Here is a 17,646-nt window from a genome sequence, read left to right on the forward strand (position 1 = left end):
TTCAGGTTTTAAAAATTCTTTTCTTTATTTAATCTTTTTTCAGATATTAAATATTTTTTAAATTAAATATATTTTTATTTATATAAATTGTAATAAATTTTTTGTAACATATAAAAAATAAAATAAAATAAAAATTTTGAACATTAAAAAGTTTAGTTTGAAATTTTAAAAGTAGGAATCAAAAAATGCAACCCTGCATCAGCTGTTTAAAATGCAACCCTGTATCAGCTATTTAAAAAGAGAAAATGCAACCCTGCATCAGCCGTCGATTGGGGATATTAGAGCAGGACAGATATACTTTTTTATATGACACTGCTGAATGAGCGCAACAAAGATGTATGATCACATGTATACGTACGTGACTGGGTAAAATATCTGCCAGGCTCTATATGTTTACCACCACGTTTACCACCATGTTACCCGCTAATTATCTGGTGTTTTACCCGCTCATGGTTGACAGGGCTCTATTTGATCTACCTAAATCGCTTACAATGGCAACAATATTGTAACCGCACTTTTTAAGGCTTGACAAAATGCTAAACAGTACTTCCTTCGTCATTTTGCAATCATACACGAAGAATACAGGGTGTTTCCATTTACTTATCAAACCTAAAAGAACAAAGTACATTAGAAAAAATTGACTTCAAGTAAATTAATGAGTTTAATTACCTCTTATCATTGCCACCTGAACGTAGTTAACAGGAGGCAATGTGGAATCAGTGGATCTATCGTAACAGTAACTCTTTCTGATCTTCATTTCATCAAAACTGAGTACACAAATTTTTTGCGCTTGTGTTAGCTCAGTTGCTGCCTTCAACAGTTTCATCACCGGCTCTATGACACCTGGAGCTACGTCAATTTTCTTTGACCACCATTGCAAAGTGCGCACACCTGGTAGAGGAAAGTTGTTTCTCCGTAAAAGTTTCTACGCTTTCGGGCTCGTTGAATATAGCGTGGTCGACTTAGCTATGTCTTCTTCTTTCCAATTCCGCCGTTTATTTCCATCCCTTAATTTTTCAATCTATGTATGTGTAATGAACTTTAATATATTTTGCAATATACTTTTTAAAATTTGGGCACTTACCAGGCCGTTGGTAAAAATGCAGCTAAGTTTTTGCTCCAAATTATTTCTGTGGAATTCCGAGGTTTTAATGGAAATCCTAAGGCGTTTAACTTCTGCTGACTGCTCATTTTTGCACTTATTCAAAGTTCTAACAACACTGTTCAGCCTTTGTCTAAAAATAATAAGAAATACACATACTTATGTAAGAAAAAGATACTTCATCAATATCAATTAGGACTAACATTTCTGTTTCCAAATGCAGTATTTTCTCGTCTTTCTCATCGATGACCTCTTCTCCTGCAGTTTAAGGTGCCTCTCCAACCTCGTGTTCTTGAATTACTTCAACAGGGGCGGTATTCTTCAACATTTTTGTTAACATCTCTTTTTTAGAACGAGACTCCATCCTTTTCTGACGTTCATTAGCCTCTGCAGGAGCAGTGGTTAACGTGGGAAAAGCGCTAGGTAGCAACTTAGTTGGATTCCGCGAACTTAAACCTGCAAGAGTGTTTGGTTATAAAAGTAAAATTATTGTAATCAAAATCCTATAATTACCCATTTCAAACTGCAAGTTTCTTTCGATGGCTTCTGGCACGAAGTGCACTTCACAAATGCATGCATTTTTAACATTAATTTTGTCCGTACGACGACAAAAATGAATCCATTGTTTTACTACTGTTTTATCTTTAGGGAAATGCAAAAATCTCCATTTCGTAGCACAATTTTTACCATTATAATTATTGCACCCGAACACTGCGCAACGCATTTTAAAAAATATAAAATTTCAATTTAATACAACACTTGAAAACACAATTCGAATTCACTTTCAAAAGCGCGGGCGAATAATAAGTCAACCGTGACGTCAGCAAGAACAGCTGACTGAAAGCAAACATGCGCATTGCGTAATCTCTTTCTCTATCGTTCTTGACTAGTCGCTATTTACTAAACAGTCTCTAGCGTTAATCTCAAAATATTGCCTGATAGATAACAGGTCACAAAACTAAAAAGAACTTTTGTTTGCCATTTTGAATATACTGAATGAATCTATGAAGATCTCTATAGAGGCACGATTCCGATTACTTTTGTGGTCGGGTAAAAAAAAACGAATTTCGGTATAAATGGGGTATGTACAGATAGGGGAGCTTCTCCAGAGGAGGAATATGCAAAAATAATTTTGCTAACACTTATATTTTTTAAAACATTCCTGATTAAAAATTCAAAAATTTTTATTAATAACACATAAATATACACTCAAAACATTGAAATAAGTTCATATTTCACTTTTATTTTGTTATATTTTAGCTATATTTATTAATTTAAAAAACACTTAGCACACTCATCGTTGAAAAGGTTAAATTGTTTACAATTATAAGGAAAACGAGCGTTGCCACATCTTAAACACAAAATATGTCGGATTTTCAACGATTTTTTTTTTTTTATATTTTCGCATGATTCTTTTTTTCTCTTTATTAAGTATAATACAAAATACTTTCTAATATTTTTCAAGTTATAATTGAGTTGTGAACAATTTTTCCATCTACATATTTATAAAATAGATAGAACATATTATTAATGAGGTAATGCACCGCGACCTAGGGTCTATTGTGCCCTCTCCTATATCACATGTCTTCCCAAAATTCCCGGGCGCTATTGAGGTGATGTGATCCCTGCTAATGTATATGGAACCCAGGGCCTTAAGCCTTCTTCTGCAGATTGCTGTACAATCCAGAATTAGGTGTGCTGGTGATTCCTGTTCCAGGTCGCAGAACCGGCAGTTAGCACAGGAGACTATGCCCATGAGCTTGCAGTGCCCTGTGTAGATCGCGACGAGAAGGCGGAATTTGTTAAGGGGGAGGTTAATTAGTTCTTTGAACCTGGAGAGGTTGTACCCCCCAAGAAGCAGCTTGGCATGGCGCATACTTGCTGCCTGCTGCCAATGCCGTTCTCTCTCCATTCCTTAAGAGTGTGGGATCCTACCGCTATGCATGGTTCTGGTCCCATCATCTTGGAAGCTGCCTCTCATTTCTTCTATTCCTTTATGCCCTGGAATCCAAATTAGGTGCACCCGGTTGCACAAGGATAGGCGGTTTAGCCTTTCTATGCATTCCTCTACCAAAAGCGATTTGGTCTTATATGCTAAGATCGCTTTTAGTGCGGCTTGACTATCACTGAGAATGGCTATGCGCTGGTTGCGATAGTTGTGGCGGAGGTTGACTTCTGCGCACTGACATATGGCAAAAACTTCAGCCTGAAACAGCTTAGTACGCGGTCCCGCAATACCTGCCCCAATATCCTCCGGTGTTTTTGAGCCGTCAGTGTACCACTGGATGGTACTGTCTTCCAGCAGCATTTCTAGCGTGGAATCGTTCCACTCAGTCTTGCTGCCGAGAGTCACTCTGAAGTTCCTTTTGAAATTTATCCTCTTCGTGGTGCCGTCCTTTGGGAGGAGGGCCAGCGGTGTGCTTTTCGCTAGTGCCTCCATCTGTCGAGAGGACATTAGCTTTCCTTTTCCGCAGCCCTCTGCTGACATTAGCAACATGGTATGTTTTGCTACTTGTTTTATCCCCTGATGCAGCGGTGTGAGATCCAGAATGACTTCCAGTGCCACCGTGGGGCATGTACGCATTGCCCCCGAAGCACAGACACAGGCAAGCCTTTGCAGCTTTGATAGTCTACGGACCACCGAAGACTGCGCTGCCTTGGCAGCCCAGGCAACCGCTCCATAGGTGACGATAGGCCTTACAATCATGGTATACAGCTCATGATACCGGGCTTGCATCCTCAGGATCTGCCTGCCAGGCGTCTGCATATCATAAGTGCTTTAGTTGCTTTGGACAGCGTTAAGTCCAAATGCCTACTCCACCGTAGGGATGAGTGTAAAGTGAGCAAATACCTCCAATAGTTGGGGACCTCAAGCCTGGAAGTGATCTCTGCGTAGTAAAAGGGATCACGGTAGTTTTTGCTGGGTTAATGTTGAGCCCTACCGTGTTGCACCATCCTTTCGATAGGTTTCCTCCACCATTGTTTGCGCTATCCTAGTGTGCAGTAGGGCTCCTATCCATCTGCATACCGAAGCTGTTACGTTCTTACTCTTCAGTGCCTTGATCACGCTAGTGTGAGACGCGTTATCAAAAGCACCCTCAATGTCTAGAAAGGCGCAAATCGCTACCTCGCCGTTATCCAGCGAATCCTGCAACTCAGACGTGAGTTGGTACAGAGCCGTGTTAGTGGATCTACCCGCTCTGTACGCGTGCTGTCTGAGATGTAGGGGTCCATCCCCTTTAGCATGAAGGATGTGAGACTTATAGGCCGGACTGAATTGGCTAACGAATAGTCTCTCCTACCTACCTTGGGGATGAAGATTACTTTTGCAATTCTCCATGGCTCTGGGATATACGACAACGCCAAGCTGTCTCTCATCAGCCCCTGCAGGTGTGGCAGGAGAATATCCATACCTTGCTGCGAAAGGGCTGGGAAGACGCCATCCTCCCCGGTGACTTGTAGCTCAAAGAGGAGGCCAGTGCCCACTTGACTGAATCTACAGTGAAGAGATGCTTTGCAGTCAGCCAGTCTGGGCGATCCGGCCTACGTGTGACTGATGCTGGAGTTAGGTCAGCCTGAACTGTCTCCGGAAAGTGCGCTTGTAGGAGTGTTTCTGTCCTCTCTTCCGCGCTAGTCGTATAGGTCCCGTCCTGTCTTTTATGGATAATACCATGTCTGTCTTACCTCTCGACAACGCCTTGTGCAGCCGAGCTGCTTCGGAGGTCGAGGAGAAGCTGACACAGAATTTCCTAAAACTATTTGTCTTTGCAAACCTAATATCCTGGTTGTAGGTTGTTAGGTGCTGCTTGTATTCCTCCCAGTTGCCTGTCCGCTTGGCTTTATTGAACAGCCCTCGCACCCTATGTCTGAGAGCCGAGAGTTTGCTAGACCACCAGGAACAGATTTATTTACTGGTAGTCACTCTTAGTGGACAGGCACAGTGATAGGCGTCCATTCTGGACTGGTTTATGGCACTTAGTCTGCTCTCCAGTCCAGCTGTAGTGGACCTACCATCTGCCTGCCCCACTCCGCTTATGTGTAGCTGTAGCCGTCTCTCCTGGAAAGTAGGCGGATGCGAGAACGAAGTCTGAGCCTTCCCTGTCCTTCACTTGTACCGCCACTAGATCTTACGTTAGAAACTCTGAAATACAGAAGAAGTCTATATCGATTCTAACGACTACACAAGAACGGGGTCTCTCGCTAGAGAGATCCCAGATTACCATGATTTTTCTCGAATTGAGGCCTCTTACCTCTCCTTTGTACACCCATGGTTCTTGGATTACGAGGATGCCCAGGTTATCCGAGATGAACCTCTTTACGATGATAGGCAAGGCTGCCGATGCGCGATGCAGGTTCACCTGGTCAACTTCTATGCCGGCGCTGGGGCTTACAGTATCGGCTCGATGAGAGACAGGTCCTCGTCATCGCCATCTTCACCCACCTGCATTTCCAGCCCTTCCAGAAGCTCTTGGGGGGATGGAAGCGTGCCTTCCTGCTCGTTGGGGAGCTCACTGCTCCTACTCTTATCGGCGACAGTGGTTACAACCTGCCCAGCCATGGTGTCGTTGGGGACTCGTGTCGCTCTCCCGCAACCACAGCGGCAATCGCATCCTGCTCTGCTGAGCTGGCCACGGGTAGAGTCGGTACTGAAACAGAAGTTCGAAAGAGTGAAAGGATTCGTCATCTACTGTGATGTTGAGGTTCCACCCTGACCCCTCAACTTTGCTTGCTACGACCTTCCACGCTGAGGTACTTAAACCGAGGTTTTGTTCTTTACCAAACCAAGCGCGAAGTCGTAGGTCTTGTCCGCACTTCGGGGAAAGAATACTGTCATGTTGTGCACTTGTGGTATTTCCTCACCTCTTTTTACACACAGGAGCGGACCCTCCCAACCCTCTGGCTTTGACGTGACTTCCGTTAACCAGGTGGCCGACTCTTCATCCTGACAGTCGACCAGCAGCATACCTCCCTTAAAATAGATACCATTAAAGGAGCCGGTGTATCCATCGCCCATGAATAAGGAATTTACCAGGCCGTCTGTAGTTGCGGGGCACCACTACCATCCGGATGCTTCTCGCGGCCTCCTCGTCTGTTTCTTACGACCGTTCAGCCCACATTGTGGGCCTACCGGTCTATTAATTAGGAGGGGAATCTCAAAGGTCCGCCGCGCCAGAGCCCCTTGACGCGGTAAGGCCACCGTTACTTCCCAAGGCGGCCTGGTGTTGGGAAGGCTCCGTTCGAATACAGCCGAATTTACCTCGTGGCTGCAAATCTTCCAATGGGCACGCGAGTTGCATAACACCCTGGATTAGGAGGTAGTAGCTCTTGGTCGCCGCACACATCCAGCTTCTGCCAACCACCAGGAGAGATGCTATGCAGCATTACCCATGACGGTTGGAAGATGCCGTACTGTGTTGCAGTTTAAGCCCCTGCACCGCGACAAGGTGCCTACCATTCGCAGACATAATATGTGATTTATATTTAATAAACACAAATAAGAAAAAATCTATGATAATTTTATAAAATTTATGTCATGTGGACTTCGGCTGCGCTTTAAAAAAATAACCCTGGTCGAGCCAATACCCAGAGTGACTGTAGTACTTTCGCGTAGTACTCCGTTCGGCGTTGGCGGCCTTTGGCCCCGCATGAAAAAATAACCCTGGTCGAGCCAATACTCAGGGTGTCTGAAGTACTTCTGCGTAGTACTCCTTTAAAAATCTAAGTATTTTATTACGTAATATTGTTATTTAATTTTACTTAGTTGTTTATTAAATTTACATAAGCAAATATCCATATGCATGAAAGACTGTCTATACTCATTTTAATTTCAAATATAATTTGCAGACCCATGTTTTTAATAGAAATAAGATTGCTAAATTAAGAAAGAGGAATTATTGCGAAAAAGAGAAATTTCAGCGAATTGCTCATATTTGCTTATTATCATATGGCAGCGCTCCATTTCCTCAAAATGGTTAGCACATAAATGATGCTCACTACGAGTAATATTTAAAGTATAAATTTCTTTATTATAAAACCTGCAAAAAGTGTGAATTGTGAATTTGTTTAAATGTTTACAGTTTAATTAAATGAATTTGAAGTGAAAAATGTGCACAAAGTGTGCTAAATATAGTGAAATAGCTTGTTGAAATGTTCGAATTTTGGGAGATTTTGAATTTTAAAGTCGAATATCTCTTAAACTAAGCGTTTGCGGTACCTTTAACCCTGGATATTTTTCAATCAGGAGGACTTTGTCGTTTTTTTATATTTTGTAAGCAACTCTAACACGAAAAAGTCAATTTTACATAAATTTCGTAATTATGAAATATATCAACATATATTTTTATTGGTAATTATGCCTTTTGACTAAGTTATAGAAAATTTAATATTTGTTATAGACATATATATTTTCATTCCAATTTAAATACATCTCTAAACTGAACTGAACTGTAAGAGCTGATTAGACATGTTCGTTTTCAATTGAGAGATTTTTGTGACTGTTACGTACTGAACTGCAAAATCGTTTCAAGTGACGAAATTTGTCTCTAATTTAAGATCTCAAATTTAGAGACTCGACCTTTATCACAGTACAGAATTCTGGTCAGGAATAAAGGGATGTCCAACTTATTCCAGTGTAAGAGCGCTTCAAAATTAGGGTTTTTTGTAACATTTTCCATTATGGCCAGATTGAACAAAATAATAATTTTTGGGCATTTAAATTAAAACACCCAACATTTAGTATGAATAAAAATTACTATATAGTGGTTATTTATTATATGGAGAAACTATTTAAATCTTATTGAAGTATGTTAGAATAACTGACTTTTGACCTCTCAATACCCAATAAAAGGATTTAAGCTTGTTAGCTCTCAATCATTAAATATTTTTAATCATTTTCCATTGAAAATAATACTATGATGCTTCAAATTACAAAACCTTTCATCAAATGTCTTTAAATTTCACTAATTTATTTAATTTTCATTGCTTTTACATTTTTTATACGTGGTCTTGAACGATACAACAAATCCCTCCGTTTACATATTTTTTTGATAAGATTTCAATTTGGTCGTCCCTCTTTTTCAATTGCTAAACGTCAAAACCTTCTGAACTCGATTAGCTGTCAAAGTTCAGTAGGTTTTGACGTTTGGCAATTGTTCTCTCACTTCTAGTGGGAGAGGAGTTGGACATCTCTTTATCTCTGATTCCGGTTGTTGTTGTGATGTAGCAGCAGAATCAGAGATAAAGAGATCTTTAACTCCTCTCTCACTGGAAGTGAGAGAGCAATTGCTAAACGTCAAAACCTACTGAACTTTGACAGCTAATCGAGTTCAGTAGGTTTTGACGTTTAGCAATTGGAAACGAGCGATGGCCAGATTGAAATCTTACCAAAAAAATATGTAAACGGAGGGATTAGTTGCATCGTTCAAGACCACTTATAAAAAATGTAAAACAATGAAAATTAAATAAATTTGTGAAATCTAAAGATATTTGATGAAACGTTTTGTAATTTGAAGCATCATAGTTTTATTTTCAATGGAAAATTATTAAAAACATTTAATGATTGAGACCTAACAAGCTTAAATCCTATTATTGGGTATTGAAAGGACAAAAGTCAGTTGTTATAATATTCTTTAAAAAGATTTAAATAGTTTCTCCATATAATAAATAACCGCTATATAGTAATTTTTATTCATACTAAATGTTGGGTGTTTGAATTTAAATGCCCAAAAATTGTAATTTTGTTCAATCTGGCCATAATGGAAAATGTTATAAAAAAAACGCTAATTTTGAGGCGCTCTCACACTGGAATAAGTTTAACAACCCTTTATTCCTGCTCTACCGTTGTGGGAACAAAATTCCGGTATTAATTTTTGCTTGCTTGCAACCATTTTAAATTATGTATATATGAAACTAAAATTATTTTTACACTATTTCAACAACAAATGCGTAATACCAAATTAATGAAGTGTTAGTAGATAAAAAATTTAAAAAATATATGTGCAAAATTCATTACAAATCGGAGAAGCTCGCATTTTAATTTTTTAACGTTATATATGTATTTTTTATATAACTTTCCTTATCCATAAATACCCTTTTTAACCCCGAAAGTGGGTATGCTATTCTAAATCCCAGCCATTAATATTCATCTTTTCGTAACTAAATTGTTTAGTTTTTACTTTAAAATTTTTCAGCTGTTTAATTTTTACGTTGGCAACACAAATAAAACTTCCGACTGAAAATTGTAATACGAAAATAGTTGAGTGAATATATGCCCCAGCTCAATCTGTTATTAACTGAATATAATTGTTAATCAACAGTCGCCTATTTTACATAAATAAAATTTTAGTAAATATAAGATAAAATATAATTATGAATCATACTTTTTAATGAAAACAAAAATACGATTACTTTCTGCCCTGTCTTTACTACAGCTGTGGCCCAGTTAGTTTATTATTGTAGTATAATTCTTATAGTTCTTGCTTTTTGTTATTTAATAAATGTATATCAATATTCTAGAAAAGAGCTGAAACAACTTAATCTTTCTTTTGAAGTTGTAGTTTTTGCAGTTGTTCATTGTATAATATATATACTTTTTATTTTGGAGAATAAGATGCATCTGCACCCACTTGTAAGATGTTATATAATCTGATTTACACATATTATTGTTGGTGTTTTCATACACTGCTTTAATTGAAGCTTCCGACTTTAAGAGATTTAAATTAGATCAGCAATATTGGCAGGCATTTCCTCAATAGTGGTGTGGTAGAACTGTTCTATGTCTTTAAGAATTCTTCTATCCTCGTCCGTAATAAAATTAATTGCCACTCCTTTGCGACCAAAACGCCCACCACGACCAATTCTTTAATAAAAATAAAATAAGAATATAATTTTACATAAAAAAAATATATAGTTACCTATGAATGTAATTTTCTCTATTGGATGGCAAGTCATAGTTGATGACTAGCGAAACTTGTTGTACATCAATACCACGAGCGAGCAAATCAGTTGTAATAAGAACACGTGAAGAACCTGAACGGAATTGCTTCATAATCACTTCACGATCACGTTGCTCCATATCACCATGCATGGCAGATACAGTGAAGTTATGATTTGTCATTTCTTGGGTCAACTGATCCACCTGCCAATTCAATAAATTATTAAACCATCTAAAAAAACATCATATCCTTATGTAATCTTTAATTACCTTGCGCCTTGTATTACAGAAAATTACAGATTGAGTAATGGATAGCGTATCATACAAATCACACAGAGTACCAAGCTTCCAGTTTTCTTGCTTAACATTAACGTAAAATTGTTTGATACCTTCTAATGTAAGCTCCTCTTTCTTCACTAAAATGCTTACTGGATCTCGCATAAAACAGCGGCTAACTTCAAGAACATCAGGCGGCATAGTGGCAGATAATAAAATAACTTGAACGTCTGGAGGAAGCATTTTAAAAACATCTTGTATTTGATCTTTAAAACCACGTGATAACATCTCATCAGCTTCATCCAATACGAACAATTTAATATTGTGTGTCCGAAGCACTTTTCGGTTAATCATATCATGCACACGACCAGGCGTACCAACAACAACATGACATCCAGATTCCAGGTTTCTGGCATCCTCACGCACATTAGTTCCACCGATGCAAGCATGCGAATGAACTTTCATGTATTCACCAAGTGCCATAACAACACGTTGAATTTGAGTTGCCAACTCTCTAGTTGGGGCCAAAATCAAAGCCTGACAGTCACGGATGGACATATCGATTTGTTGCAAGATAGCAATTGAAAACGTTGCAGTTTTTCCCGTTCCTTAAAAAGTGACAAATTATTTTAAAGAACCAGTAAATAATAGCTTGCGTATTAACTTTCGTAACTACTAATATTGACATTATCTGCACCTGTCAAACTGAACACCTTGCCAATTTGTCAAGATTCACAATTTAACTAAATTTTTCTCTTTTGTAATAAGGTCGCACGAATTACTTATGGAATTTTCGAGATGTTGGTGATTAATTTTCATGGAATGATTATTATTATGCATTTATGGCAAGCAATTTGACGTAAACTGCTTCCACAGGATAACCAGAAAAAATTATGAGAGTTTAATCACGGCTACATACAAACAATTATTTATTATTTTAAATAAAAAAGTAAATTGTCTAATTATTTTGCTATGCAGATGCTTAATATATGTATGAAAACATATTCATATTTCAAAATAAATTTACCACACCATTATTATTTATTATATTGATTTTTTCAAGGAAAATGAAGATCACTAACCGAATGTATTTCTCAAGTAACCACTAAGAAAATTTTGTTTTTTTACCAAAAACCATAAAATTAGGATAGACGATTTACTCAAATACTGTATATGATTTTTTTTAACTATCACACAAATATTACAAACTAAATACCTATCCTAAGCTGCAAAATAAGATACTTCAGGCATATTCTTGTTTAAGGTAGTTTGTGCAATAACCAATATACATTGTTATAATTCCGAAAACTAATATGGTTGTACAGTTTTTGCAACAATTTGCATCTGTAATTATTATACATACCAGATTGGGCTTGAGCAATCACGTCGCGACCTTTAACACAAGGAATAATGGCGCGTTGCTGAATAGCTGAAGGTTTCTCAAAACCGTAGCCATAAATCCCCCTTAAAAGCTCTTCGCGTAAATTCATGTCATCGAAGTTGTCGTAAACTTCATGCCAAGTTGACTCAATGACACCTTCCGGATCCATACCACTGGGACCTTCATGAGCTATATCACTTCGATCATCCCTATATAATAAATATACAATTATTTATAAAAAAAAAAATAATAATTTTTTTTATTAGTACATTTTAACTGAGTATTCCAAAGTACGAGAGATTTGTAGTAAATTACGTTACTATAAAAATTTTAAGAATGAAATTGTAATGTAGCAAACGCGCACACCTAGTTACTAATGCCAACTAAACTTTCATTTTGAAGCCCTGCAGGAACTATTACCAGGTAGTTGGTTTATCAATTTTGTCTACCTTTATTTGTCAATTGTTACTACATATCTGCCATTTTGTTTTGTACTTCTGTATACTCAAAATACAAGCCATTTAACACTTTGGTATTGTTCTTGCTGGGTGTGCGAATATATGCGATGTTCAATACAGGGTTGCAAAGAATGAAAATACTAGGTTAGAAGTACAACGGCAGTTATACATATGTGTAAAAGAACAATTGCATGGAGAAAACTGATAATATTCTTATATGAATGTTCTAATATTTATAATTTTTCGTTTGAACAAATAACTTCAGATGTCTAAAATTTTATATTTGAATTAAATAAAAATTTCATGTTAGGATATTCAGTGAACGAAGAATTTCTTTGTATATATGTAAATCAATGCTCAATATGGATACATTCTGATCGACCCAATATATATGAAAGATATGATCTCCGAGGCGTTGACATTCAAATTGCCGACATCAATAATTATTCACTTCGGAAGTTTTCTTTTTCATGTATTGAATTTTACGATTTTCTTTATGCTACTCTTCCTACAAACACTATCAATGCGCAAAACACCAACACGGCAACCAAATATTAAACATTATATGTCCAATTTTACTTGAAAACGGGTGATTTTTATCTAATCATAACAATGAAAACTATTTGGACACAAAACACAATATTTTTATAATTATTAGTCAATTTTATACTAACATTTTCTGAAATTAGTTTGGCACTTTTTACACACGTGCTGAATAGGCTTCGTAAAAACCAAGCGAAAGGCTCCATCTTGCCGAATTCTGAGTCATTTGCCAATCGAAAAGTTCGTTTAGTTTACACCTGTTATAAGGTTGGCAATGATGAACTCAACGAAATAGACATATTCTATTACTACTAAAAATCAGAGCAAGTTTAAAAATGATTCAAAGTGATATATACATATTAATATAAGTACTATGATCCGGTGAAACTTGCAACTTAGTGCACATAGAAATGTACACATATATAAAAAATTAAATTTTATTATTATTATTTTTATTATGTATATTAATATTGGTATGTAATATAGTTCCGTCAAGGCAAATTTGAGAATGAAAAGGTGCCACCAGGGAATTCACCTCACGAGAAAGAATCGCCATCGCCAAATATTAATATTGCTTTGATTTTTAGCTGAAAGGAATCTGTAAAACTATAGCTTAGTGAACATTTTAAATAAAAGGCGTATTTTGTTTGACCAGCAAAAAAAAACTATTAGCTTATTTTGTATGGAAGACTTGCCATGGGATTCCGTACTGTGATACAGTCTCAAGTCTCTAAATTTGAGATTTTAATAGCGCGATTCTGTAACCAGTCTCTATTTGAGACATTTTGAGGTAAAATCTCAATTTGTGACTAGTTACTATTCACTAAACAGTCTCTAGCGTTATACCATGTTCAGACCGAAAATTTCTAAGATTAGATTACATTTAAGCATTTCATAACCCAACATTGTTCTTACTGCCGTTGAAAAGATTAAAAACAGCTGTTTTTGCCATTCAAGAATTTACATCACTCAATATTTATCAAAAGAAATCATTGTTATATAGTTTTTTGTAATAAAAGCCGTATTCTTTTAAATATTTTCCATATAATGGAAATAATGGACACATTTTTTCATTTGGGAAGTCGATTTTCGGCAGAAATTAGATTCATTGCTCTAATAAAAATTTGTTTGTTTACATTTTTTTCCTTTTTGTAGTGTCTAAACCAGCTGTGATAATATAATAGATTTCCAATGCTGCCAAGTAGATGCCGTAAAATTAGAGTCGCACAGAGAGATTTAGCGTGGATCAGTTTCAAATCACTCCAATGAAGTGATTTTGAACTGTCATTTTTGTATGGCGAAATCTTGATAAATTTATAAGATTAGTGGGATAAACCACTCAACAGCCGAAATCGTGTGATTAAGTGTCGGTCTGAACATGGTATTAGTCTCAAAATATTGACTCAAACTTGAGACCTAGTAATTAGCAGGTCACAAAACCAAAATGAACTCTTGTCTGCCATTGTTAATATACTGAATAGAGATCATTACAGATATTAATCGATTGTAGTTATTTGCTATTTTGTAAAATAAATCAATTTAACATAAATTTCGTAAATATTATGAAACAAAGTCAACATATATTTTTACTTTTATTGATAATTATGTTTTTTGACTATGTTATAGAAAATTTAATATTTGTTATCGACATATTTATTTTCATTCAAGTTTAAAAACGTCTCTGAATAATGAAATGTAATAGATTTTGTGACTGTCACCAGAGAACGTATAAGTTTGCGATTACATGAAGCAACTTTAGTTGCTAATTCTCGGGCGATTCTCTTTTGCTGTCGCCCATTACCTTCACACGAGCAACTTGTGTTGCGCAACTCTGCTCGAGTTTTTTCTCATTCTCTTTCACTTTACTTTAACCCATTGTCTACTCTTTACTTTAACCCATTGTCGTTTCTTTTTCCTTATAGGTATTTGGGCCACTCTATCACATATATTAATCAGCTCTGTCAATTAAGAAATACATTTTATTTATTAAAACAAAGATATATCACCCTTTTTACTATCGTCTGAATCAATTTGTATGGCTTCCTCCATACATTTCACAATATCTTTAATTAATTCGATTTTTTCGTCATACTCCATTTTCTAAAATATTTATATTATATTATGTAATGTATATTTGTATACATATTTGCAAATTACTTACCAAAAGATGAAATTAAATTTTTTAAATATATTCAAAATATTAATTTCAAAAAAATATACGCAAATGCAACTATGTACTACGAAAGAAAGAACACGAATGCCGAAAAACGTCGCAGCGAACTGCTACGAATAAGAACACAAAGCGAGTTGCTGAACACTGGAAACTCGGCGCGATTCCCCTCTCCTCGTCGCCCCCTCGCCTATAAACCAAGAGTTGCCGCAACAAAAGTTGCTTCGTGTGATAAGACTCTTATATAGAGAAGGTTCAACTACGGACAAGCGTGTAAACTGTCAAGAGCCATGAATTTTCTATTAGTGGATTTCACCACTTTTGGCTCGGCAGGAGAAATTTTAACAGAAATGAGTGAACAAAGCTGAGCATTCAATGAAAATTATTCTCATGAAATATACATTGCTATTACAAACGTATTTTGGGCGTTTGGCATATATTTTTATACGTTTACAAGCAATCATATTGATATGAATATCATTTTGCCAATTTTGGCACGATTCCGATTACTTTGGCGGAGGTGTAAAAAAACCGAATTTCCGTATAAATGGGGTATGTACGGATAGGGGAGCTTCTCCAGAGGAGGAATATCCAAAAATAATGTAAAAATTACTAATATTTTTTAAAATATTCACGATTAAAATTTCAAAAATTTGCACTAAGAAAACATGTTATTTCTCTATGTTTCACAAAATTTTTTCACATTTTTTTCTTTGTATATTTAAGTACACACTCTAAGCTTTGAAATAAGCTTACATTTCACTTTTATTTTGCTATATTTTACCTAAATTTATTAATTTAAAAATCACTTAGCACACTCATCGTTGAAAAGGTTAGATTGTTTACAATTATGAGGAAAACGAGTCTTGCCACATCTTAAACAGTAAATATATAGGATTTTTAACAATTTCTCTTTGTTTGTTTTATTGCGTGATTTTTTTTTCTATATTAACTATAAAAAAATACTTTCTACATACTGTATGTATATGTGTAATACGTTATTTATGTGACTGAAGTAATATCGCGTAGTACTCCTTTCTGCGTTGTCGGCCTTTGGCCGTGCTCTAAAAAAATAACCCTGGCCGAGCGAATACCAGGGGTGACTGAAGTACTATCGCGTAGTACTCCTTTCTGCGTTAAAAATAAAAATATATATTGACTTTTTGTTATAAAGTGGTGAAAGTGGTTATATTCTTTGGTTATTGTGCACTCATATTCAAACAAAATTTAAGTTTTCGTTATAAAATTGATAAATTTTGATTATTATTTCTGTCAGCGATTTCCATTTATATTTTATATAAAGTGGTTATATTTTACGGTTATCATGCACTCATATTGAAACAAAATTTGAGTTTTGTATATAAAGTAGTTATATTTTTTGGTTATTATGCACTCAAACTCATATTTTAAATATAATAATATATATATCGTCACCTAAAATTCAAACCAATGAATCATAAAAAATAAATGGAAATCGCTGACAGATATAATAACCAAAAAATATAACTACTTTATATCCAAAACTCAAATTTTGTTTCAATATGAGTGCATGATAACCGTAAAATATAACCACTTTATATCCAAAACTCATATTTTAAATATAATAATATATATATCGTCACCTAAAATACAAACCAATGTATCATAAAAAATAAATTGAAATCGCTGACAGATATAATAACCAAAAAATATAACTACTTTATATCCAAAACTCAAATTTGGTTTCAATATGAGTGCATGATAACCAAAAAATATAACCACTTTATATCCAATATTCAAACAAAATTTAAGTTTTCGTTATAAAATTTATACATTTTGGTTATTATATCTGTCAGCGATTTCAATTTATTTTTTATGATACATTGGGGGTATTCTCTTGCTCTTGCAAGACCCGGTGCACGGTGCAAGAATTGCAGATTTACAACGGCACAACAACAAACACACGCAGAAAAATATTTGCAAGGGCTGTAAATTATGTCAGACCAAAACCTATGTATATTTGCGTGCAATGCCACGCAAAAATATAATTGCAACCCTGTTTTAGTTGCCATTTTACATAAAGACATATTACGTCGTTAAATTGTTGAGGAAGATAAGTTTTAAATGGATTTTATTATTTCTATTTAAATTTTAAAGATTTGTTACAGTTTTTTTTCTTAAAAATGTATGCAGAAGGTGCGCCAATTCACAATAGCCGCGCTTAATAGTCATTCACAACAAATTGACCGAATTAGCCATTCATATATCACTAGATTCTGCAATGGGTGCTCTCGTGCTCTTGTATATTTCGGTATAGTATTTTTGCAATCTGCAATCTTGCAAGAGCAAGAGAATACCCCTATTGGTTTGTATTTTAGGTGACGTTATATACATTATTATATTTAAAATATGAGTTTTGGATATAAACTGGTTATATTTTACGGTTATCATGCACTCATATTGAAACAAAATTTGAGTTTTCGTACTGTACTGTAACCTTACACTTTATTACGTAACATTATTATATATGTAATATTACTTATACATATGTTATAATATTAGTAATACATGTATATAATATTACTTATTTGCTTAATAAATTTAAAAAAGAAAATATCCATATGCATGAATAGAGGAATTTTTGCGAAAAAGAGGAATTTCAGCGAATTGTCTTGTCATCACATGGCAGCGCTCCATTTCTTCGTAATTTTTGGTAAACAAATGAGGTTCAAACGAGTGTAAAATGTAATTTTTAAAATAAAGATTTTTTAAATAAAAAAACTGCTAAGAGTGTAAAATGTGGAT

The 17,646-nt window shown here is 35.4% G+C and overlaps 1 protein-coding gene and 2 long non-coding RNA genes across 5 annotated transcripts in view; all 3 read right to left on the reverse strand.

Annotated features, from left to right (window-relative positions):
- Positions 1 to 170: 170 nt before the first annotated feature.
- Positions 171 to 2,242, reverse strand: LOC126764989 (uncharacterized). The gene is made up of 4 exons (XR_007668206.1): positions 1,306 to 2,242; positions 1,085 to 1,235; positions 670 to 1,021; positions 171 to 609 (listed from the first exon to the last, which is right to left on the reverse strand). It is a non-coding gene; the product is annotated as an uncharacterized LOC126764989 (long non-coding RNA).
- Positions 2,243 to 9,504: 7,262 nt separating this feature from the next.
- Positions 9,505 to 17,646, reverse strand: part of LOC126764866 (eukaryotic initiation factor 4A) — a 44,609-nt gene continuing 36,467 nt past the window's right edge. Inside the window, exons 1-5 of one of the 3 annotated variants that reach the window (XM_050482502.1) lie at positions 12,824 to 12,937; positions 11,674 to 11,900; positions 10,305 to 10,918; positions 10,015 to 10,238; positions 9,505 to 9,959 (exon numbers count right to left, since the gene is read on the reverse strand). In XM_050482502.1, coding sequence (XP_050338459.1) covers positions 9,815 to 9,959; positions 10,015 to 10,238; positions 10,305 to 10,918; positions 11,674 to 11,900; positions 12,824 to 12,825 — 1,212 coding nt within the window. In that variant the 5' untranslated portion in view covers positions 12,826 to 12,937 and the 3' untranslated portion in view covers positions 9,505 to 9,814. Of the gene's footprint in view, positions 9,960 to 10,014; positions 10,239 to 10,304; positions 10,919 to 11,673; positions 11,901 to 11,960; positions 11,980 to 12,823; positions 12,938 to 17,646 lie in introns of those variants that run through there. The other 2 variants (XM_050482503.1, XM_050482504.1) reach the window with 2 other exon arrangements.
- Positions 14,652 to 15,221, reverse strand: LOC126764981 (uncharacterized). Its single transcript, XR_007668195.1, has 2 exons — positions 14,854 to 15,221; positions 14,652 to 14,792 (listed from the first exon to the last, which is right to left on the reverse strand). It is a non-coding gene; the product is annotated as an uncharacterized LOC126764981 (long non-coding RNA).

This window comes from Bactrocera neohumeralis, unplaced genomic scaffold (genome assembly GCF_024586455.1).
Source record: "Bactrocera neohumeralis isolate Rockhampton unplaced genomic scaffold, APGP_CSIRO_Bneo_wtdbg2-racon-allhic-juicebox.fasta_v2 cluster10, whole genome shotgun sequence".
Taxonomy (NCBI): Eukaryota; Metazoa; Arthropoda; class Insecta; order Diptera; family Tephritidae; genus Bactrocera; species Bactrocera neohumeralis.